This window comes from Ambystoma mexicanum, chromosome 11 (genome assembly GCF_040938575.1).
Source record: "Ambystoma mexicanum isolate Mex_15411 chromosome 11, UKY_AmexF1_1, whole genome shotgun sequence".
In the NCBI taxonomy this organism is placed as follows: Eukaryota; Metazoa; Chordata; class Amphibia; order Caudata; family Ambystomatidae; genus Ambystoma; species Ambystoma mexicanum.
The window spans coordinates 1,062,932,104-1,062,956,837 of record NC_090934.1 but is presented as its reverse complement, the minus strand read 5'-3'; the positions used below and the strand labels follow the sequence as shown (position 1 = coordinate 1,062,956,837).

Genomic DNA, 24,734 nt, shown 5'->3' with positions numbered 1-24,734 from the left:
CTCAGTTCCTGAATTCTAAACGTTACTGGCAGTGAACAACATAGAGACGTGCTATATCAGCAAATAATAGGTCAGTGTTTGAATGCAGAAATCACAATGTTGTGCATAAAAGACGAAATGGCGGATTTTTGAGAACAGAGGAAAAACATTATAGCTACCTACCCTGGCTTACGGCAGTTTATTTTATATTTGGGAGTGTTACCTTCCCCTATATTTTAAACCCTACCCCAACCCCCTAGCTATCTCTTTAATCCCCCCATCACCCTCAAAGCTCGCCCCCTATATTTCAATGTGTTTTTTCGATGGAGGTTTTTCTGTACAAATTCCATCGGGAAAAAAACTCCAGTTGACCCATATGTGATCTTGGTTGACTGGACCCTTACTTCACATGAGGAGTATTACGCGCCAACACAATCACAGGGTGGTTTAACAGATTTTCTATGGACCATTATAGTACATGTAGGGGGTCTTTATAGGACCAGCCCGTGTATGTGCTTACAGTGTTTATGCCTCTATTACTCCTTAATTTTATGCCATTCTTCAAGCACTGTGCCCCTATGCCGCAGGTCCTATTCTATGTTTTGCTAGCTGTGCCAATAGGCTCGCCCTACCACCAAACACACTAGGCCTCTCTGTGTAATTTGAGAATAGCACCTGTTAATGCCGGTCAGATAGCACAGCGAGCTGAGCGCTCGCCTCTGACATCTGTGTGTAACCCGCTGATTCAGATGCAAATCCCAGCTGCGCCAACTCAGCATTTCATCCTTCCAAGGTCGATAAATTGAGTATCACGCAGTAGGATGATACTATGAACTGTTATGCCTGTGGGCAAGTTAGCGCTATATAAAAACTAGATATTATATACTATTATTATATAATGGAGGAACATGGGTGCCTGGTGAAATAAGCACAATTCGAAAAAAGTAAGTGCCCTATGCGGTTTAGGACTAGCATTGACAACATAGTTTTAGCCCTATGAACAAGCCTAAACCTCTCGGTCCCATTCGTGCCATTCAAATAAATAATTATTCTAACACTTACCAATTTGAATATCTCTACCAATTAAGGGACAGGAATCCCTAAAACAGGCTGGTTGTGTCTAGGCAATGCGGCCACGCTAGCTATTTCAGAGAGCTTAGCTCTTGCGTTTGTGGTTTAGCTGGTTAATGATGGAAACAATCACACACTCTGATTGGAGATGTGCATGTCACCATGCTCCAGAGCCCAAACTTCCACATCCTCTAGGAGCCGGTTGCCATCACCGAAGGTGCATATCCACAGTGGAGAATTCCATGAGCATGAAGGTCGCAATTGTTTACCCTGGGTGGTTAACTTACCGCAAACACATTAACAGAGTCTTCCCCTGACAGGAATCGTTCTACTATCCCTTGCAGTCAGGAACCCAAGGCACACAGAGTGGGGCAATATCTCCCCAAAGAACACACTCCAGGATGCTCCACACAGTCTCTTGGCTTAAACAGGTGGATTTCCAGGAATCTTGACAGGCTTATGTATGGGGTGCTGGATCACCAGAATTGGAGGGACAAGGCCTTGCAGTGGTTCATGAAGGGAGAAGATCCAGATAAATTCCACACGTCCAAGTGCAAAGAAAGTACCCTAACTATGGGCAATCACCATGAACACATGCATGCCCCCTCTCCCGCACTCTAAAACACAATTAAACCAACAAGCAACACAAAATGAGGCATTTTAAATGTATAGTGATAGAAAACTCCCCGTTTCACATCCAAGGCTGGATCATTGCAAACTGCCTTGCGTATCAAAAGTACTGCGGTGAGGCACGTTTAACCCAGGCCCATTCACTTTCAACTGGTCCCTTGCACTGGGCGTTATCATTTGTGTCTCATATTAATATACACGCCAGTTTGTCTTTACTGTAGCGGCATCTGCATTGTAATCCCTGTCAAAACACCGTTCAAGACTTCAATTTGCACCAATACGGCCCAATCACATCTTTGATATTCAGGATCCATTTCTCAGGAATTAAGACTTGCACTAACTCCCAACCAACCAACAATTCAATGTAAGGGTCTGTGCTTAGCTACAATAAAATAGAGACATCCCTGAACCTGGGTGCCTGACTAGGATGTTCCATCAGTACAAGTGGACCAGATGCCTATGGTCAGCCTGCATGAACGTGTTAGTTGCCCGCTCACTAAGGTAGGGGCACGATCCAGACATCAGAGAGGCTTCTCCTCTTTCTTTGTGAATTAAACTAGATTGCCTGAAGTTCACAAGAGCCCCAAACACTCTTTTTAATAGCCAATGGACCTCTATCAAAGCATACCATTCAATTAATCTCAACATTCTGAATTGATATTCGACTTCACTCATGCTATACAGAATATCTTAATTAAAAAATATAAAATTCACTTTGTGCTGCTCCTCCTCCGAGCACGGGGCCAACACTCTCTAAATAACCAAAAATCAGCAAGCATCAGGTAGAAAAACAGTGCTGTCCAAACAGTGGCACAGCTGGTGCTATGTGCCACTAGTCAATGGAAAAACAATAACAGATAGCAGTGGTCATGGCATATATGGGTGACCCTGAAGAGAACATACTTAGGAAGGTCTGGTTCTGTGATTCGGCCAAGTCACAGCTGGTCATATTCCCAACCCTCGAATACCCACCCACTGAATATGGTCCACCAAACCCTTCTTGGTTTTACCACCAGCCAAATCCCTTAACCTCAAACCCCTCCCGCCTGACTCCCAATGTCCCTGCTAATGGGGGGTTTAACACCCCAGACTCCCCTCCTTCCCCTATGCTAAATGGGGGTCTCTGCCCTCCATGACCCCCACCCCGAGACCAGCCCGCCTGATGCATCCTGAAGGCACTGCCACCCCCCAGACCCTGTAACGCAACTCAATGCCCCCAAGCCTCCCATGACCCTCAACCCCATTTTCAATCTCCTTACCTGCTCGTCTTTGCCGCACCCCACTCCACTTCCTAGCTTTGTGTTGCGAACACTGGATATGGAAAGTGGACTATGCATTCATTGATCCTGTGTTCACTGTGCGGACCTCTTAGTGGCTCATAAATTTGGCTGCCCATATTGGCCCAAGATGGATTAGATGTATTCCTCTTTGGCGAACATGGATAGAACCAAAGGATTATGTGTTGTACCATCAAACTTTACAATAAAATAGTATCTAAGGAAGAATTCACAGCCTGCCCCAATGTGATAGCAATCCAATCCAAAAGGATTATGAATGTGCGAGAAAGGGCAAAAGATGAACACAATGCATTTCTTCAAAATCGCATTCGTGAAATACGTTCCAGATGAATTTCGGGTGAAACCTGGATGAATTATTGTGTGTTCAGACACTGTAACCTGCAATAAACTGTTTGGAGTAAATCAATTGTGTAGGGCTTGCAACTCATCAAAATGTACTAAACAGATTGAGAACACCATGAACCCTAAATTCATTATTTCATTTATTTTGAAGGACGATACAGCTTATGCATGGCTGCACCTTTAGTTACCAATATTCATTCACTACTCGAAATACAAGGTAAAAACCCCAAGAATATCAGGATTAAACTCCTTACCTTGACATCATCCTTACATAACAGACAATATGGATTTTAACTGCACATTCTCACTTGTCGGAATAATCAGATTTAACCAGCGCTCACCTCTTCATAAATAGAGGAAGTTGCTCCTGGAACACCTCATGCGTTGCCTGGACATCAAGAGCACAGTATCTCATTAGATCCTTTGGAGACCAGAAGCAAGGAAATGGAAAATTGAGATTATACGCATGGAACGTATTTCAACATGCAGCTAAAATAATCTGTGCATCAGAGTCTGCTTGTATGTCGCATAAGTACACATTAACTAACGATTACAAAACTTGAGTTCCTATTCTGCTAAAGTAGAGAGGCAATGCAGAGTTTGAGCAACCAAATTCTATGACACTTTTGTTTCAATCTGTTTCTTGTGGTTGTGACAACATTCAATATATACGACCTTTCGATGTCCAGACGACCTGTCATGTCTGGGTGAATAGCTCACCAACTAAAAACTCGTCTCTGGCATGGGGCAAGATTGCAGTTCTTTTTTAAACTTCGTTATTGTGTTCATTGTAAGGCTGAACAAACAACAAACCTTGAACACGCATTAGTGGTGTGCAACTGCAATAAAAGAAAAGGGAGTCCATCCAGCAAATAGTTGCCATTTTTACTCAACTCTCCCAAATCTTTATCTCTTAAAGACCCTACGGAAATTGAAGAAGGCAGGTAAAGACCCACAAGCTGCCCGGGGCACTGCAGCGCCCCATCACCTGCCTGAATTAACAAGGCCCAATAACCACACACCAACCTCCATCTACCCGACATCAGGAAAACAGTAGAGCCACTAACCTTTAGTCCGGGCATCGATGTCTGATTTTTCCATTTGTACTAGATTCCATCAGCCTTGCCAATTCAATAGATACTTTTTATAGTATGCCCATATTTTCTTAGGACTAGATGTAGGTGGTGATGTCATCCAGTTCATTACAAGGAGCAATGTCTCTCAACCAGTGAGGGAACCTGGTCTTTAATCCAGGGCTGTCATGCACATTTATTTTTTTTAAAAAGAAGAAAAACAACTAGAGCCACATATTTCATACTTCTGGGGATGACGCTGGTGTACCCCATGAGGGACAACAAGGAGTCCAACAATCTCTAAGTCCATCATATGACCTAATGTTTGAGTGACCTAACAGAATCCATATAGCTGGGCACACTTCTAGGCCAAGTGCATGAAACCAGCAGACTGAAGCCTTTATCTGCTTCAAGAGCCTTCAGATGTTGGGTGGATCTTCCTCGGAGAGAGGGAATTTTAGAAGTAGTATAATAGATGCCCAAATGTGCACTGTGTCAGCTTTTGGTTATATAGTTTCATTTGCCCACATACATATCACCCTTGCTCCTCCAGGATATAACCCATGTTGGTGAACCATCTACATTTGGATTTTGACATGGTCTCGTCTCTTGTACTGGCAATATAATCACAGAGGTTCAAGACCAATCTGCCCACATCCTGGGTGTGGATAACACTGCCCTACAGTAGAAACCCAAGCCACTGGCCTAAGAATAAGGGCCACATGGCTTTCACCATGGCCCCGAGCATGAAGTAAACAAAGAGTTCCCTCAGAATTTGTCAATTTATATACACTACTCTCCCTCATATAAGTCCCCCAAGTCAAAATCTCAACTTTAGACATTGTTTTACAGAAAGTGCTGTAAGGGTACAGATGGAGTAAGTTGCTTAAATGTAACTCCTGTTCTCCAGAATTGGCATCTTTCATAGATTCACATGCTGTGAATATTCCCCAGAGTCAAGCTGGGAATCCTCGGTTACTTTTAGGATATTACCTTTAAACAAAAAGTTTAGACATATTTTGTATGCTGTCACCCTCGTTATGGGTGCTTTAGTCCCATCCAATGGGACCTCGAGTAGTAAGCTCCTCCTCCCCAGCCCTTCCTCAGATTAGGACTAGTCATGCTGGACCTTGTTTTGGCATCTGAGGGCCTTTACCTGGCCAGGGTGGATGGAGGGCGCATGTAAATCTATGAAAGATACCAATGCTGGAGAACAGGAGTTACAGGTAAGCAACTTACTCCTTCTCCAGCATTGGATCTTTCACAGATTCACATATTGTGAATAGATTACATAGCAGTATAGAACCAGGCAGGTGTAGGCAAGTAAAGGGAACTCCTACCTTATTGGAACAGACAATGTAGAACTACTCTCCCCGTCTGCACATCCGGTGCATGCTGCATGTCCAATCAAGCAGTGGTGCCTGGTAAACGTGTGCAGCACTCTCCATGTTCCCACCTGGTAGATGTCTATGAGCGGTACTCCTGCCCACAGGGCCTCCAATGCTGCCATGGCTCTTGTGGAATGTACCCGGGGCATGCCTCTTAACGCTGTGCCCGCTTTTGTCTGGCCGAACGAGATAGCCAACGTGATCCATCTGGACACACTCTGCTTATCTATAACTTTACCCTTGTTTGCAGGGCCGAAAGCCACGAAGAGCTGTGTGGACATCCTGAAAGACTTGGTTATGTCCGGGTAGTATTTGATGGCTCGCTTTACATCCAAAGAGTGTAATGCACTTTCTGCAGGCGTGGAGGCTTCTTGAAAAAACACAGGCAATGTTATGTTTGCATTTTTGTGACATTCTGTGGGAACCTTTGGGATGAACTTTCGATTGGTCATAAGGAGCACCATATCTCTGCGGAAGCTCAGGTAGGGTTTGTTGATTGCCAATGCCTGTAGCTCTGATACTCTTCGTGCTGACGTGAGTGCCACTTGGAAGGCCACCTTCAGGGGACTTACTTTATATTGGCCATGGCCATTGGCTCAAATGGCTTTTTCATGAGCTCTGTGAGGACTGTGTTGAGACTCCAGTCTGGTGGGATTGCCTTAGTTGAAGGGAAGACCCTAAAGAGCCCTTTTAGGAACTGCTTCAGTAGCCTGTCGCTGAACAGGGACAAGGAACTCCTTCTCCTTGTATACCTGATGATGGCCGCCAAGTGTACTTTAATGGATAAATGACTGAAACATTGCTTTGCCAACAAGAGTAGGTAAGGGAGAAGTTGCTCCGGGATTAGGTCAAGTGGTTCGAGCGGTTGCTCCCTTGGCACCAGTTGCCATACTTTTTCCACTTAAAACAATATGATCTGTTCTTGGAGGGTGCTGTAGCTGCATCGCGGATGTCTTTACAGTCTTGATGGATTGAAAGCTGTCCAAATTCTACGAAATCAGGAGCCACGCTGTTAACTGAAGGGATTGCGGGTTGTGATGTAGGTCCCTCATGTTGTCCTGAGAAATGATGCCTGGTTGTCTGGGTAGCCTTACTGTCCGATCCGCTGACAACTGAAGGAGGTCTGAGTAGCAAGTTTGAAGTGACCAATTTTGTGCAATGAGAATGATTTTGCAAGGGTGCTTCATTGAAGTTGGAGTCAGGATACTGGGACCACCACTCCCCCCCTCCCACCAGGTTCATGACAAGATGGAAGGTTTGAAGTGACTAATTCTGTGCAATGAGAATGATTTTGCAAGGGTGCATCATTGAAGAGGGAGTCGGGATCCTGGGACTCCCCCCTCCCCCCCCCCGCTCCTCCCACCAGGTTCATGACAAAATGGAAGGGCAGAAAATACTGCAATCACCCATTCTATTTCGGGCGAATCCCAAATGCACCAATGACCGACAAATACACTGGGAGGTACCCTCTCAGTCAGCCATACAGACCAGTTGCGGTACAAATCTATCCATGCGCGAGTGAAGAGCCACAGGCCATGGTCAGAAACATCTATATGGACAGCCTGGACTAAGGACCAAGAAGCCATGTTACTGACGGCATTAGACACCACGACATAGCAGCGTTAGACATGAAGCACAGGGGCAGTCTGCACTGCGCGGCACAAACACACACTCGAATACATGAAGAACACAAGCGTACAGTTCTATAGATAGAGGACAGATACATATACATACTGTCATTGCTTTTATTTTTTTGCCATTAGCCAAACGCAGTAACGCATAAACCGCAAGGCACAAGAGATCCTGATCGAGCTTGCTGATGCTTAAAGCCAATAGTCGTGTGGACATACAGGAGTATATATGGAACCTGATCAGACCACGTATAGCTAACTCAGAGAATGTAATATAACAGACAATGTAGAAACCGCATTATAAGGTTTATGAGCATTACAGCAGGCCTCAAATCCTTGAGCAGGAGACGAGCTGAGCCGATTCAGGCTGCACAGGGAGCAAGACGTGTGAGACGAGGCCCAGAGCCAAGGACAAGAGATATGAAGACATTCCAATCCCCAGACGACAAAGGGACCAGCTGCAGAGAAATTGAATACATCCTCATAATTCAGAGCTGCAGAACTCAATTTCCCTAGACACGTGATGCAGCTGAGGCAGACAGTACACAGTAATCGGTGGTGGGAAGGAAGATCCGATTCAAATCGGTCAGATGCAGGCTGCAAATAGCATGCAACAAATGTGTAACAAGTGTTGCGACGAGCGGGACATGGTCTCATAAGGCAAAGGTGGTGTACACAAGTTACAAGACAGACACCTAATCGTTCTCATCACCTTGAAAAGATGCACAGTGAGCTGAGAACCGTTTCAGGTCCGAGGCCCGGGATCGTCAGCTCTAGCCAATCACAGTTTAGCACTCCAGGGGGTGGGTAGCAACAGGAAAGAACCAATTTTAAGTCCACTACTCTGCAACAATGTAGTTAAGTTAGATTTTGGGTAGGGGACAAGCCAAACATCTGACATGTGAGAGCCAGTATAATAACATGTATATGTACTCATATAGGTTATTAGACTCCTGACGGCCAATCCCACACAGCAATAGGTTTTTGGAGAAAGGCCCAAGTAATGCCAGTTTGTTTCGAGGGGTCTCCCTGGACCCCCTCTCAATTGGAGCATCCATCCTGATGCTGATCCAAACACTCCTCAGGGGAACCTGGACTACAAAAAATCTCTTTTTACCTCCATAACAATGGGTTAGTTCCCTAAAACCGGACTAATTTCTACTACCTTTGACTTTCTCTCCAGCTCCTCTTTCCACTCGCCTACTGCCTTTTCTCCCACTGTGTTTCCAACCACTATTCCAATTTTAAATTTGTTGTGTACCCACTCACTGTTCCAATTTGAATTTGGTTATGTTTGCACCCACTGTTCCAATTTTGAATTTAGTTGTGTACCCCCCACTGTTCCAATTTGTATTTAGTTGTGTACCCACTGTTCCAATTTGAATTTGGTTATGTTTCCACCCACTGCTCCAATTTTGAATTTAGTTGTGTACCCACCCACTATTCCAATTTGAATTTAGATGTGTTTGGTCCAGTGACTGCATTGTGCTACACTGCCACGCTGGTCCTACCCTGACCCTCACCCTCACCCTCACCCTCTGCTTCTCTCTCCCACTCTCTCTCCACATCTCCCATGGCGCTCTCGGTTTCTCCTATCTTAACCAACTGTTTCTCCATTCACTATCCTTCCCTTCTCACTAAGTCTGGCAGGAAGAAGTTCAAAAGGGATATCTTGGTCTCTAACCCCGGACTCCCTATTGCTGACACCTATACCAGTGCTTCCTCCAGACAGACCCTCACCGACATACTCTTTGTTGTTCCTTCGCCAGATCTATGATCTCTGTGCCCTCTCCTTTCTCCTCTTCTCCCATTAATGTTGGCACCCGCTGTCAGGCCCGCCTTGCCCCCTTCAACTCCTTTAAGGTCATCATTAATGTTTACCTGAACAGTACCGTCTTGGTCCAAGGCCCTCAGGCCAACCTCCTTCTCTTTGATAGGCATTTCCCACGCCTCGTCAATTTCCTTTCATCCAAGCTTGTCCCCTCTCTCCTTTCCTCTGCTTCCCTGCCTCCCCCGCTGCCTCCCCCGTGGCTACCTTGCCCACTCCTTTTTATTCTCCTGCCCCACCTTGTGCTCTTTCTCTGATCTGTACCCCTCCCCAAAGGTCCTTCAAGGACGGCAACCTTCTCCACATTGCCAATCTAAACTCTAGCTCTGCGGTCAAACACTCCTCTGACATCTGCGGCCTTCTGGAAGAACTTGACTTCGGTGTCCTCGGTCTCACCGAGACATGGTCCATGGCCAGCTCTGTCACAAGTTTTGACACTCTCCTCCCTGACGGCTACAAAATCCTCTCCGCACCCAGATCCACCCGGTCCGAGGAGGTGTAGCCCTGATCTTCCCAGAGTGGATTCCTGCCACTGTCATTCCTATGCAGACTTACTCCTCATTCGAATTCCTTGTCTGCAGGCTTTCTCCATCTCTTGGCCACTCTCTTACCGTTGTTACCATCTATCAGCATCCTGGTCAGATCACCTCCTTCCTATCCGAGTGGGCGAAACTTCCTCTTCCCTCCTGCCCTTATCCACTCAACTCCTCCTTCTTCTTGGCGACTTCAATATCCATCTTGATGCGCCCTGTCCCTCCTCTGTACTCTTTCGTAACCTCTGATTCTCTCTCGCTTACCATTCTCCCCTCTGGCCCGACTCACTCAGCAGGGCACATGCTTGATGCTCCGATCTCCACTGACCTCCCACTCTCCATCCCCCTGACCACTCCCTTCTCCTGGAGTGATCACTTCCTCCTGTCCTCCCATCTCTCCCTCTCTACCCCGCTGGCCAAGCCAACTCCAACTCTGCCACTTACCTTCTCGGTCATCCGACCCATGAAATGTGTGTCAGTTGAGGCTTTCGCTGCCACTTTCTCTCCTCCCCCTCCTCCTTGTGCTGACTCACACCCTGACACAGTCCTTTCCATGCTCTACTCTTCTATCTCTGATTCTCTGGATGTTCTTGCCTCTGTCATGAGGATCCACCTGAAGTCCAAAGCCAAGTGCAACTCCTGGTTTGATTCCGACCTAGCCACCCTTAGACACGAGTGTGGGATGGTTAAGAGGAAATGGCAGACTTCCTGTACATCCTCTGACAAACTGGCCTGCCGCCTGCTCCAAAGGCATTACCGGCTCTTGTTTCCGAACTAAGAAGAGAGCCCACATCCAAGCCCGCGTCTCTGCAGCCTCCAACAACTCGGCCGAACTCTTTAAAATCTGCAAGGAGCTGGCCAACCCTGCTGCAGTCTCTACCTCACCTGTCGCCTCCCAGGCCCTTTGCACGGCCTTCGCCTCTCAATGTATCCCAGAAACCCAGGACATCCTGTCCACCCTCCCGTCCTCTCCTGCTCTTCCCCACCCTATCTCCTCTACCTCTGGCCCTCCTCCATCTGACCCCTCCCATTTTCTCTTCCTTTCCTCTTTTCTCCCCTGCCGAGGTTACTAGGCAAGTCCGATCTAGGAAAGTCTCATCAAAACAGGTTCTTGCCAGTTTGTCCAAAACCATCAAGGACAACATTGATGCCCTTGCTCCTGCTTTGCCCGATTTCTGTAACCACTCCTTCGCCTTTGGAGCCTTCACCTTCCCTCTGAAGCACTCTCTTGTGCACCCTCTTCTCAAGAAACCTTCAGCTGACCCCTCATGCCCGGCTAACTATCCCCCGATTTCCAACAACCCCTTCCTGGGCAAACTCCTGGAAAAGCATCTCCCAGCTTAATCTTCACACTGATTCTGTTGGTTGCCTCCATGACCATCAGTCTGGCTTCAGAGCTGGCAGAAACACAGAAACTGTTCTACTGAACATCTGTGAAGACCTACTCTCCGACCTAGACTCTAATATCCCTTCTGTTGTCATCTTACTTGATGTCTCTTCTGCCTTTGACACGGTCAACCATGCCATCCTGCTCAACCATCTCTGTGATAACCTGGGTATCACTGATCAGGCCCTGGCCTAGCTGACCTCTTTCCTCTCTGATCGATCCTCCCAGGTCCAAGTTGGGTCTTTCCTTTCCTCTATCTCACTCTCTACACCTGTGGTGTTCCCTGGGGTCTAACCTCTCTCCCTGGCTCTTCAACCAATACCTGGCACCCCTTGCCCAACGCATTGTCGCTCTCTGCCCCAACTTTCAATGCTATGTGGATGACACTGAGCGCATTTGCATTTTCAGGCTTCCCTCTGCCACCTCTTCTCCTGCTCTCATCACGGACTTTCTGTCTGCTATCCAGGAGTGGTGTGCGGCCAACGATCTCTGCCTTAATGCCAGTAAGACAGAGATTCTCTTCATTGGCACACCTACACCTTCCTTTCCCGTCTCTCTCTGGCCGGCCTCCCTTGGCCCTCTCCCTGCCCCACATGTGAGGCTAAGAACCTCAGGGTCATCTTCGAGTCCACTCTCTCCTTTTCTCCTCACATCTCTGACGTCTCTAAGAAGTCTAACTACCAACTGCACCTCCTCAGAGGTATTCTTCCTTTCCTCTCATTCCCCCAGAAGCCCACTGTCTCACGAGTTCTGGTTCTCTCTAGGCTGGATTACTGCAACAGCCTCTTCCTAAATCTGTCTGCCTCTACTCTCCACCCTCTGCAATTCATCCAGAACAGAACTGCAAGACTTGTCCTTGGCCTCACGCCCTATGATCGTATCTCTCCAGCCCTGACATCTCTTCAATGGCTCCCAGTGGTTGCAAGGATTAAATTCAAGACCATTTGCATTGGCCACAAGGTTTCTGGGGCCTGGGTCCGCACTACCTTCAACTCTCCCTCCGTAAGTACCTACCTTCTTGAGCTCTTCGCTCGTCCACCTCCAACTCCATCAGGGTCAGTCGCTTCTCCAAGCAACGAGTTGGGGGTAGATCTCTTTCCTCGGCTGGGGCCTTATTCTGAACAGCCTCCCTGCCTCTCTGAAACTTGAGGAGAACCATCTTCGTTTTCCGGGAGCACCTCAAGACCTGCCTCTTTGCTTCTGCCTTCGCTCTTCCTCTCCCCTGCTGATCTGATCTGCTTGGCACCAGGCTCCTCGTTACCCTCTGTTTTTCAGGTCCAGGTCACTGCCCACCCAGCCACACACCTGCACTGCCTCCTGGCAACCCTGCACTTGGGTCTGTATCTGTTACCCTACAGTTCCCCTACTTGCACTTATCAGACACCCCTTGTCTGCGCCTTTACCTTGCACTTGCCATCTCGCTGGCTGCACTACCAGTTTTTGTTGCTTTATCCCTTGCGCAGCACTTTCCAATTCTCCCCTCTCCTTTGCACTTTTCCCCTTGCCTCTCCCCTGCACTTGCGCGTTCTCAATGTCACTGGGCCTTGTAAGATCGTTGTTTTGTGCCCCCCTGTTTCCCCTTCTTAGCCTCTTTGCGCTCTGAAACACTTGTGTATGAGCGCGACACAAATAGAATACTATATCAAATCTTTGACGGAGTAGTGACATATTTTTAAGACAAAACTGGCCTGCGCGCCATTTACTGTGGGACATGCTGGAATTTTATCCAGCATGTTCTTGTAGGAGTTCTTGTATCGATCCCTGTTGGTTTTGTCTGTAATAAACCACAGTTTGAACTTGCCGTTGACTGAGTCCTCCCTGTATACTGGGGGAGGGAGTTGGGCCATCCAAGTCTGCAGACTTCCAGCATCGCTCTGGCATACCCGGGAGACTGTCTCCAACATCATGATCATTTGAATTGTTTGGTGCAATACCGCTGTGGGGGAAATGTCTATGCAAACAGGTTTGTCCATAGGAACGAGAACGCATCTCCTATGGACCCCTACGTGGATTTATGCTGGTGAAGTCCGGTCATTTTTTGTTGTCGGCTGAGGCAAACAGGTTGATGGATGGCTGACTCCATCGATCGAACACTTTCTGCAGTTGACCTTGGTTGATTTCCCATTCGTGTGACTGCACAGACTGTCTGCTGAGGCCGTCCGCTATGTTGTTTTCGACTCCCGGTAGGTGGAAAACCTGCAGGATCATCTGGTTGGAGATGGCCCATTTCCAAATCTGCTGAGATTCTTGAGACAGTGTTGGAGACCGTGTGCCCCCTTGTTTCCTGATGTAATACATTGTTGTTGTGTTGTCTTGAGTATTTTTACCGTGCGCTCTTGGGTGCACTGGTAGGAAAGATTTGAGGGCCCATCGTAACGCCCTCAGCTCCAGCACGTAGATGTGTAACTTTGTCTCTTGTGCCGACCACAGCCTCTTTAAGTGCACGCGATCGCCATGCGCTCCCCAGCTCGTCATCGAGGCGGCTGTGACCAGCGTGTTTTGGTGACTTGGTTCTTGGAACAGACATCCCCTTACAAGGTTGTGTCTGTTTTTCCACCACTGCAGTTTTTTTTACAATGTCTGAGGTGATGAGGATCCCACATTCCTGCCACCTGTGACCAGTTCACTGCTATGAACTCCAGAATGGGCTGCATGTGCAACCTGCAATTGGGAATTAGCGGGATGCACGATAACAGTGCCTAGTAGGCGCATGCAATGGCGCACCGAGGCATAACTTTCGGGTTTGAACGTCGGGATCAAGGAGGTTAGTGTATATTTGCTGAATTGAGGGACGCACCCTTTGCTTGGATGGCTGCAGAGAAGATTTTTTGTAGTTTATGGAGAACTCCAAGGATTGGAGTGACCGTACTGTTTCCGACCTGGTGTGTTGGGCCATGGAGTGTGTTGGCGCTCACAAGCCAGTCATCTAAATACAGATAGACGTGGTGACATTTTTTGCAAAGGCTTGCCGCGATGGGCGCTAGATATTTTGTAAAGGTTCTTGGGGCTGACTTCAGGCAGGCCGAATGGAAGTACTTGGAACTGGTAATGGGTGTTGTGAACCACGAACCTTAGATATTTCCTGTGTTTGGAGTGGATATGGATGTGGAAATACGCATCCTGCAGGTCCATGGACGCCAGGAAGCTGTGTTGTTGAATGGCTGATCACCTGCTGTAGCGTTACCATCAGGAATGTTTGCCTTTTGATGAACTTGTGGAGGCTGCACAGATGCCACTTGTCGTCCGGCTTTTTCACTACAAAGTAACCTAAGTATACTCCTTGTCCTTTGCATTCTTTTGGCACTTTTTCTATTGCCTTTTTCATTAACCTCTGTTTGATCTCTTGGAGGAGGGCCTTTAGATGCCCCTGCGTGTGTTGGACGGGTGGTATGTTGCTGGGGGATTACTTGTGAATTCCATCAGGTGGCCGTGGTTGACTGTTTGTAGAACCCATCTGTCTGTGGTTATGCAGCGCCACTGGTGAACATAATTGGACAAGCCCCCCCGCCGCCACTTGGCCTTTGCCAAGGGCGTAGTCACAGCAACTGCTTTCCTGGTCTTCCTCTTGGAGGGTTCGTTGTTTGCTTTCGTCTTTGTGTCTGGCGGAAGTCTTGATTTGTTGCATCCCTGGAAGGACTTCTTGTATCCCTGGGAGTTGTACGTCCCTTTGGAGTAAGATCGACTATTTGAGGAGGTGGAGTTGTTTCTCACCGAGGCCCATTTAAAGGGCCAACAAGTTTTTCTCCCCTACAAGCTAGAGAGCGACCTGGCCGTATCAGTGTCTGCTTTTATTGCCTTCAGTGCTTCGTCTATCTTTGGCCCAAACATATCATCCCCCCTCAAAGGGCATGTCTATTACCTTGTGTTGTACGTCCAGGCTGAAATCTGTATACCGCAACTAGCCCGGTCTCATCATCACCATTTCCGATTTGTTTAAAACCGGTTTTGGCCAGATCTACCGCTATATCGATGTTGTGGTTAGCCTCATCTTCGCCTTCCCGTAAGATTTCTGTTGCTTCTTTCTTTTTATCTTCGGCAGGTGCTCGAGTAGTGGGGCCATTCTGTGCCACATTTCCAGGTTGTAACGTGACATTATAGCGAGCGAGTTAGTTGCTGTCACTGTTATCAACCCAATTGTTATGACCAACTTCCTGAAGGCATTAAGTTTTCGACCTTCATTCTCTGGCGGCACAGTGCACTTTTGCGCTTGCGAATGGGCCTTCCTACTTGCAGTCACTGACTCACAGATTCTGGCGTGGGTTGAGAAAAGGAGGCATTTAGGTTTGAACGCTGGTGCCTTAAACTTCTTCTCCCATCTGCCTTTTAAAGGCAGGTTCTGTGAACGGGTGCCTTAGCGTACGCAAACCTATTTCCCAAACGCTGTCTAATATTGGGATGGACACCACCAACCTCTTTTTCTTACCCCTGTGGTCGAATAGCAAGCATTCTTTTTTCTCCTCTGGGATCATGCTAAATTCCTATCAGGCTTTAGAGATAGTGGCGTGAAATGCCAATATGTCGTCTGGTGGTGAAGGATTGGGTGTTTCTTCCTGCGGCTCTTCCACTGGGGTGTCTGTGTCCCAATCATGAACCAATCAGTATTAGGGGGAGACGCTGTTGTGGTAGAGTTAGTGTCTTGCGGGTTGTCAATGCCTGTAATGGGAAGTTCGCCCTACTCTTGTTCCCGGTCCCTGATAGGACGGGGGCACAATCGCTGGCTTTGGAAGCAGTATAGGCTGTGGAGCTGTATGCTGTTTTGCGGAGTCTACCTGCTTCAGCTTATCCTTCAGGTTTTGGCGGGACCCTTCAGATCTGTTCGACGATCTTGAACTTGCAGGTGAAGTTGCACGGATAGGGGATCTGGACCTGTTCGGTGACACCTGTCAGAGTGGTGAAACTGGTCGACCTTCCCCAGCTGGTTGGTGTGGTTGCCATCTTGATAGGTGTCTCCCGTCTCTCATTAACTTCCTCTGCTTCCTCTGCGGTAGGTAAACCTACCGGCACAGTTGTTTCCGAATTGGCACAGTACAACTCTGCGGGCGGGTGCCGCCCCGCCCGCCAGCGTCAGACCTGCCGGGCGGACGGCACCCGCTCGCTGAGTTCTCATGGAAGCACCGGCACCATTGTTAACGGTGCTCCTTTGTCTCCATTCCCATGGAGGGCTAGGGGGCTCCCTTGGAATGGGGACTAATAAAATTACTGGCGCCTGACTTTCCAGCCACTGGACTCAGAACAGCCCGGTGGCACTGGGAAGTCAGGAGCCGGTAATTGTTTTCGGGTCTGGCGGCAACCCACCGGTTTTACCGGCAAGGTTACCGCCGGACCCGTAATGGGGCCCAATGTCTCAAGAGCCCTGGTTCTCTCTAAGCTGGACTACTCCAACAGCCTCTTCCTCAATCTGCCTCTTTATTCCCTTCGCCCTTTTCAACTAATCCAGAATAGGGCTGCAAGACTTATCCTTGGCCTCGAGCCCAGGGACCGCATATCTCCAGCCCTAAAATCTCTCCACTGGCTCCTGGTTTATTTTTTTATTTATTGCTGCTAGGATCAAATTCAAGACCCTCTGCATCATCCACACGGCTTACTGGGGCCTGAGACCCCGCAATATCCAACTGTCTTTCCCTAAATACCTCCCCGATAGAGACCTTCGGTCCTCTAGCTCCAACTCTATGCTGATCAGATGCTTCTCCAAGCATAGAGTGGGGGTTAGATCTCTTTCCTCTGCAGGAGCCTGTACTGCGGGTTGCCTTCGAACTCACCAATCAAAATGACAAAAGTAATCCAAAAAGGAGTGTACACCAGCCAAGAAGTAACACTGATTTATTCAGGGCCCAGACGCAGATGAGACAGCAATATTCAAACAGAACGTTGAACAGAACTGCATGAAATGGCGCTGTCAAAGAGACGCCCCAAAAACAAAAGCTTTTATAATCATCTAAACTAATTAACATTAAAACACATCGACACATTTGCTCAGTCCTTTGAATGAACATAATTGGCGCAACTTATCATTCCCCTATATCAGGACATACATTAGCCTGTAGGGATTGGGTCCTGAAAATGTTACCACAACACCACGTCACAGTCCAACCCGCAATTCCCACATCATGAAGTCAAGGCATTGAAAGATTGGGGATGATCAGCAGAACTTTATTAATCTGCCACTGATTATACCCATCATGCTTCCCATGAGAATACTGCCGATCATGACACTGACAGAGTCTTGAACCAACAAGTTACTGTGTTAATGTTGCATCTTAAGAACACTTCAAACTGCTTCCTAGGCTGAGTTGTGCTAAGGGGACAATTGAAACCGCCGTGGGTACTTTGAAACTGCCAGAAGACCTGTTTGATATCTAATATGTTGAATTACTAAATGCTGCTAAATTCACTGTCTTTTCCCCTGCACCCGTAAACCTGGTTCGGAGACATGAAAAGTATCAAAAATTGTACATGAATTCCCTCTCGTTTAACCCTGGGAACGTGTGCTTTTGCTATGTGATTTCAGCCCCAATGTCTGCTAAACAAATTAAAATGGCACACTAAGTACGATTAAGTACTGTTTGCTGACTTTGCTGCTCCCTTTGTCTTTGTGGGAGAAACTTGCCCAGGACTTGCATTGATCCTGTTTCCGTGCCATGCAGACTTGGAACATTTTGTCCAGGAGGACGTCTATACAGGCGGCACTGGCTTCGCCTGACTTCCTGCAAACAAGCACTTCCAGTTGGAGGTCCCGCCTACGACGCTCGCGTGACACACACACGCTGGTCCCTCTTTCATTTCTACATATACTGTGGTTCTGGCGCACTAAGTACGATTAAGTACTGTTTGCTGACTTTGCTGCTCCCTTTGTCTTTGTGGGAGAAACTTGCCCAGGACTTGCATTGATCCTGTTTCCGTGCCGTGCAGACTTGGAACATTTCGTCCAGGAGGACGTCTATACAGGCGGCACTGGCTTCGCCTGACTTCCTGCAAACAAGGTGATTGCCTGTCACAAACTGTTTTTGTCTTTGTTCGTTGAGCTATTTGGACTTTGCTCTTGGTCATTGATGGACATATGTAATTTTCCTTACTTTTACTAAAAGTGTACTTGTTTCTTTTTATTTTAAGCACTTCCGGTTGGAGGTCCCGCCTACGACGCTCGCGTGACACACACACGCTGGTCCCTCTTTCATTTCTACATATACTGTTGTTCTGACGCACTCGCGCCGCGCACTAAGTACGATTAAGTACTGTTTGCTGTTCGCAGTGCGCGGCGCGAACTGCGGGCCTCGATAATAGTTTTCCTTCCCTTTTTTTTTGTTCTTCTTCCTTTATTTTTTTTTTCCCTTTTCTCTCTCTTGGGGTGAATTTCAACTGGGGTAATCTGTTTTTTGGTGTCTAAAGTTTTAATTTTGTATTTGTATTTTATTTATTTCTTTTTGAAAAAATAAATAAATAAATAAATAAATAGAATAAATGTTTGCTTTGATAAATATTGAATAATTACCCGTTCTTACAACTTATCACGTACGTGCTTTGTTGTGTGTTTTGCTTTTCCCTTTTCTTATTTATGGCCTCTCTTTATGAAATATCCAAAACAAAAATGTCCTTAATGTCAGGAATGCCTAGGCTTGGCAATGGTCCTTATGACATACTTCCAATGGAATCTCGAAAAAAGTTCTTGGCCAAAAGACTCAAAGAAAATCAGGAAAAGTAAAAAAGGTCTATGTCTTTGACTGTAGATATTCGCTCCTTTTGTCAAACAGAAGGGGTAAGGTTTCAGAAATCACTCTGCAAGACCGCAGCTACCACGCAAGCAGTAAACTTGACGTGTCCATCTCTTGCTGCTGTAATGCAGAATGGAATAGTTGTGTGTACTGAGAAAAACACGACAGTCACACCTTCTGAAAGTGTAACAAATATTGAAATTGCTGATGCTTCTATTGTTTTAGCATGCAAATCTGGTGAATTGCATGTGTCCCAAATACCTATAAATCCCATAAAAACATCGGTGGACTCATTATCAACTAACCCCCCCATTATGCTCGGTGCAGGCCCAACTCCTGCTAAGAAAGGAATATGAAAAAGATATTCTTGCAGGGGAAATAGATGCAGATAGTATACAATTTTTTAATTCCTCCCCGCAGCATGAAGCTAGCAATTCTGAAGTGCAATACATCTGCTCAAACACTGCCGATTTAATACAATTAAATGATAGATCAGGTAGATTTAGTCCTCCGACGGCTATGTTGATTCCTGCTTCTCCGATCATTTCATTAGACCTAGCCCCCAAAAATAAGTCAAAGGACATTGATAAGCAGGAATTGTATAAATCTCCAGTTATGTTTGATAAATCTTCCAGTGTTTCTAATCGCTCTTCATCTTTTGTGGCTCCCACTCCTAGAAGATCCCAATTTCAGGAAAACGTTGGTGATTATCGATTCTTCATACAAGACCCACAAATTTCAAATAGAAACAATAGACCCTCTTTTCCGGAAGCTCCGGCACTTAATAACACCCTAACTGCTATGAACACTGCTTTATTATCATTGGCCAAGCTTTATGAATCTTTAGATGGCAAAATACAACATGATCCAGAACGCCTGTTACAATCACATGATTATATAATCCGTGAGATTGGTGTAAAAAAGCATATTGATGTTAAACATCAAATGACCTATAATGAGCAAGGCACTCAAACTATTATCATCGACAAAGTTCACTTAAAGCCTTTGGTACCAATGGTGGCTCCGACCTTAGCATCTCAGTCGGTCAATGTGGCTGATGATGCTTCCAGTAAATCTGTTCTGTCGGCTCATGCTTTTGAAGCTACTGTCGGGCATACCCTCCAACAAACCTCTGGGCAGTATATAAAGGCGATGGTTGATGCCCAGGTAACACCGGCATCATCCATAACTGTTCGAGGTTGTTACTGTTTATGACTCGCAACAAGCTCCCAGGCCAAACACCAACGGCTGTGGTGAACAAAAAACGTCATCTAATCTAGCTTCTATGTTTCTCACCTCCAAACCTGCTGCTTCAAACACTGCAATTGATGCCGTGCTATCGAATCCAGCTCAAACTCTTGGCAGGCTGCCTTCTACCATGAAACATAAAAAGGTTGCCAGAATAATTAAAGCAGCAAAGAAAAAGAGGCGTTTACAACGTAATCAAGTTGGTGAGAGTTACATATCAAAACCTATATCCTATAAACCTTTGGATGATCTTTTGGCGGCCTCTGTTTCAATGGCTTCGGTAAAAACCGTTAGTCCATTGCACGACCAAAATTTGAAAAATCTTGCGTCATCCGAACAAATGATGAACACTACTCATCACATGAAACTTGCAGGACCTCCCCCAATAACTGCTGTTTCAAACACCACTCAATTTCAAAAAGCTGGTTTACTTGCTGGCAGTTGCTTAGCACAAGGCATCGCATCTGCTGACTCAGAGTGTACTCTACAGGAACTCCGGAATGAAATACGGACATCATTTGCAAATTATAAAAGAGAAAATGAAAACATCAAACAGCTGATGCTGCAATCATGCTCTGGTGTGGTAAGTGGCTCACCAAATGTGACACAAACTAATTATCCAAATATTAAACAACTTCTGAAAGGTCCAACTTTGCAAAATCATGACCAAGAAACTCAGCCTTTCGATTTACAAAAACCGTTAGTTGTGGGAAGGGAATCAGCTTTTCACAATGAATCCAAATCTTCCACTATTATATCTAAGAACCAGGCTCAATTTAAGAAACATCATCGATTACTAATTAAATGTAGAGGGTCTCCTTTCAATAGGTACGAACTCAACCGTGCAAGTTTCCTGAATATCTGTGCAGAGATAACAGCTCTGGAAGATTTAACGTCCTCTGACATTGACCTTGTCGAGTTTACTAATCTCCTTGATCTTTCTGAGGCTCGACTGTATATTCGATCGGGCGTCATACTTAATACCTTATATCTAGCCCGAACAGCCTTTTATAACATCGGCTTTAATCTTAGTCAGGACCCTGTGATAAACTCACAGATAACGGCTCCACCCATCATGCCGCAATCAAGAACATATGGCGATAAAACCATTGTCCAATTGAATGAAGAACAAAATTCTCATAAAGCCTGGCAATATCAGGATTGTAATGCTTCATCGTAACAATCCCAGTGAGAAGAATATATTAGCCTGCTCTCATGGAATACCAGGGGCTTTAAACATCTAATCAATAGTAGTAATCACAATCTTTTAAAGTATGACATAATAGTCTTGCAGGAAACCTGGTTAAGTCACATTCCAACTTGGGACCTGTATGAAGTATATCTTGTACCTGCAATCATCACACTTGTTGGTAGACCTATGGTGGGCCTTGTAACTGCTTTTCGAAAAGATCGAGACTTTACAATCATCTCGCAGCAGTCTCCGTCTCCTTGCTTTCAAATTATTAAATTTAAACGGAATGCAATTACTTGTGTAATTCTGAATATCTACTGGGGAAAAAAACACCTAACCTCAGATGAATTCTTCAATAATCTTAATAAAATATTGGACCAGTTTTCACAAGATACATCCATCCTGGAAATCTTTATAATGGGTGACTTAAACTTACATTTATTACCTGGCTCAACATATGTATCTACTCAAACTGTTGATGAACGGCATTGGTTAATGCTAATGCAAAACAGGAACTTCTCAATGCTAAATGGCACCGTTCCAGGGGATGTTCCTCATCGAGCCACCTGGCATAATGAGGGTAGTCACTCCACCTTGGATTATATATAGGTTAATGATCAGCTTCTCGCTAACATTATTTCCTTAGAAATCAGACAAACGAAAATGAGTGATCATAGTCAATTAGTGGTTACTTGCAGATGGCCGACTGATTCCTAGAAATTATAATTCAAACCTCACGAATCTTTATGTTAATTCTGCGGGAAATCGGATGAAATGGTCCAAAAATAAGTTATTTTGTCTAAAAAGAAAGCTGTACGATGCATATAATCATCCGACCGGGGAGGTCTACCCTTGGTATACAGATACAATGCTGTTGCTTTCATCGGGTCCCTCACAAGGCCAGGGTCACTGTGTAAAGCACCTCCATGCTTTTGACGATGATGTAAGAGATAAGAAGCGTGAATTGAGAAGGCAAGTGAAAATTTTGCTAAAAGGTCCAACAGAACTTCTTGCTATTAACCACGAACAAATTAAACAATTAAAAGTTTGTTATTAAAGATGGTTACTCAATCGTTGTACGCTTCAATATCAGTGTGACAGCGAAGCAATGCTAAGGCAAATTCTCTTGAAATCTTCAGGAGGCATATGGGCTCTCCTGAATTCTGCATGTCATCATCAGCAAATCACACTTCAAATTAATTCTATTTCTGAAAGTGACTGGGAAGTGCATTTCTCGAATATCTACAAATCCCCTCTGCCTGACATTGGTCTGGAGAGGAATAAAATTGATTGCAATCATGAATTGCAATTTAATCAAGAAGACGTGTTGCATTGTATAGCCAAGTTGAGTACGTCTAGAGCAGCAGGGCCGGATGGCCTACACAATGCACAAATCAAACAAGACAAAGAAATATGGTCTGAAATATTACATCTCATATTTAAAGACATCCTGAGATCTGGTAAATTGCCTCCATCGTGGCAAACATCAGTTATCATCCCTATATTTAAAAAAGGAGATCGAACAAACCCTACATCTTACAGACCTATTACTTGATTAGATTGTCCAGGAAAAATCTTTGCTCGTCTTGTTCTGAATGAATTTAATAAATGGCTCGACAATCTGAATCATCATGACCCACATCAAACTGGCTTCGTTCCTGGCCTAGGTACTGTCATTAACTTAACGGTTCTACATGCCATTATATTACACGGTAAAGAGATGAAAAAACCAACCTATGCCGCTTTTGTTGACTTTAGATCTGCATTCGATCTTGTCCCAAGAGAATTGCTTTTTAAGAATCTATTAGATCCAAAATGCCCTTGGAACATATTAAAATGGATTGTTGAGTTTCACTCCAATACATCCATACAAATTAGGCTAAACAATCTTGGCTTATTGTCTGCTTCAATAGGAACGGCTCGTGGCTTGAAGCAGGGGTGCCTTCTTGCATCTGCCTTATTTAACTTTTTCATCTGGGATATTGGAACTGGCTTTACTAATGTTATTACTGATCCAATGAAACTTCAAGGCTCAAAAATTAATTACCTTCTCTATGCGGATGACATGGTCCTCATTTCTCAAACACCAATTGGCTTGCGTAACATGTTAAACATACTAGATATTTACGCGAGCAAAAATTCTATTACCATCAATTTGACGAAGACTTAAGTCATCCAATTTGGAGAAAAAAGAAAGAGCCAAAAAGATAAACAATGGTATCTGCAGAAAGTCCCGCTGAAGGTTGTACACTCTTACATATATCTGGGTATTTGCGTCAATGATGACATCTCAGACAAACCATATGAGGAACAACTACAGATAAAACAAAAAACAGCTCTGTCGGGGCGTGCCTTGGAGCGCCATCGATGTGGTCGCTCCTCTGAGGCCGCCCGTGGGATGCCCGCCACCGCCGCCGTCGAATCCCGGCGGTTCTAAGCGGGTTTCCGCGTCGCCAATGCCATCCAAGGCGACCGGAACCGACATGGCACAACCTGGCCAAACATAGCCTTCGACCGAGGAGGCGTTCTACCAAAATTCAGCGGCCAAACTTCTCCCCCGTCTCCAACCGAAGAAACCAAGATGTCCGCCAAGCCGGAACCCAGCAGCACACTCCGCACCTGGCGGTAACGGGGCCCTAGAACACTGGGGAGCTGGAGAGGGGAGCGGACTCTAGCACAGAATCATCCGATTCATACCAAGGCGACCCAGAACACACCGGTGTGCATCCTCGGCGACTAGGGCCTGAGTTCCCGGCGCACACTTCGAGGGACCGGGAGAGCGGGCTTCCACCCCTCCCCACGCTACGCAGAACGTGTCGGGACCCCCGCTCAACGACAACCGATACCATCACAAAACCGCACACGAGAGGCTCACAGAGGGACCTGGAACCCCCACCAGCGAGGGACCACCGATGGAGACCGGAGGAGGGGCGGGGAAGCAATGGAAGACGTGCTTTCATCCAGAGAGGCCTTGAACCTGTGGGCCTCATCGTAGCGACATACCCCCCCCCCCCTCATGCAACAATCGGCCATCCTGCACCATTCCCGACGGAGACCCTCCCCCACACCAACGCTTCCTGGGGCGCCCCTGCCCACTCGCCCAGATCTAGCCCAGAGCGGAGGCCGTGTGCGATATACACCCCGAGTGCAGTCTCCCACCGCCCTAGGCCCCGCTGCTACTCTCTCAATCAAGACCGCCTGATACGAGCAGTATGTCGAGGCAAACGAAGGTGAGCAAGGGCACAGATATCTCCGCCATGTTTACTGCACCGGAGAAACCCAAGAAACAGGATCCTCCTAAACTGACCCCACAGAAGCCACAAGAAGACAGGGGCGCCCTCGCCACCAAAGGAGACCTGATAGCCTTCATGGCGGATATCAAATCGGAGTTTCGCGCCTGCCTTTCGGAACTCACCGCTAAAGTT

General features: G+C 46.3%; 1 protein-coding gene across 2 annotated transcripts in view; it reads right to left on the bottom strand.

Annotated features, from left to right (window-relative positions):
* Nucleotides 1-24,734, bottom strand: part of POLG (DNA polymerase gamma, catalytic subunit) — a 1,004,779-nt gene that overhangs the window by 793,296 nt on the left and 186,749 nt on the right. For both annotated transcript variants that reach the window (XM_069624312.1, XM_069624311.1), the window contains exon 6: nucleotides 3,662-3,741. In XM_069624312.1, the coding sequence (XP_069480413.1) occupies nucleotides 3,662-3,741 (80 nt within the window). The remainder of the gene's footprint in view (nucleotides 1-3,661; nucleotides 3,742-24,734) is intronic.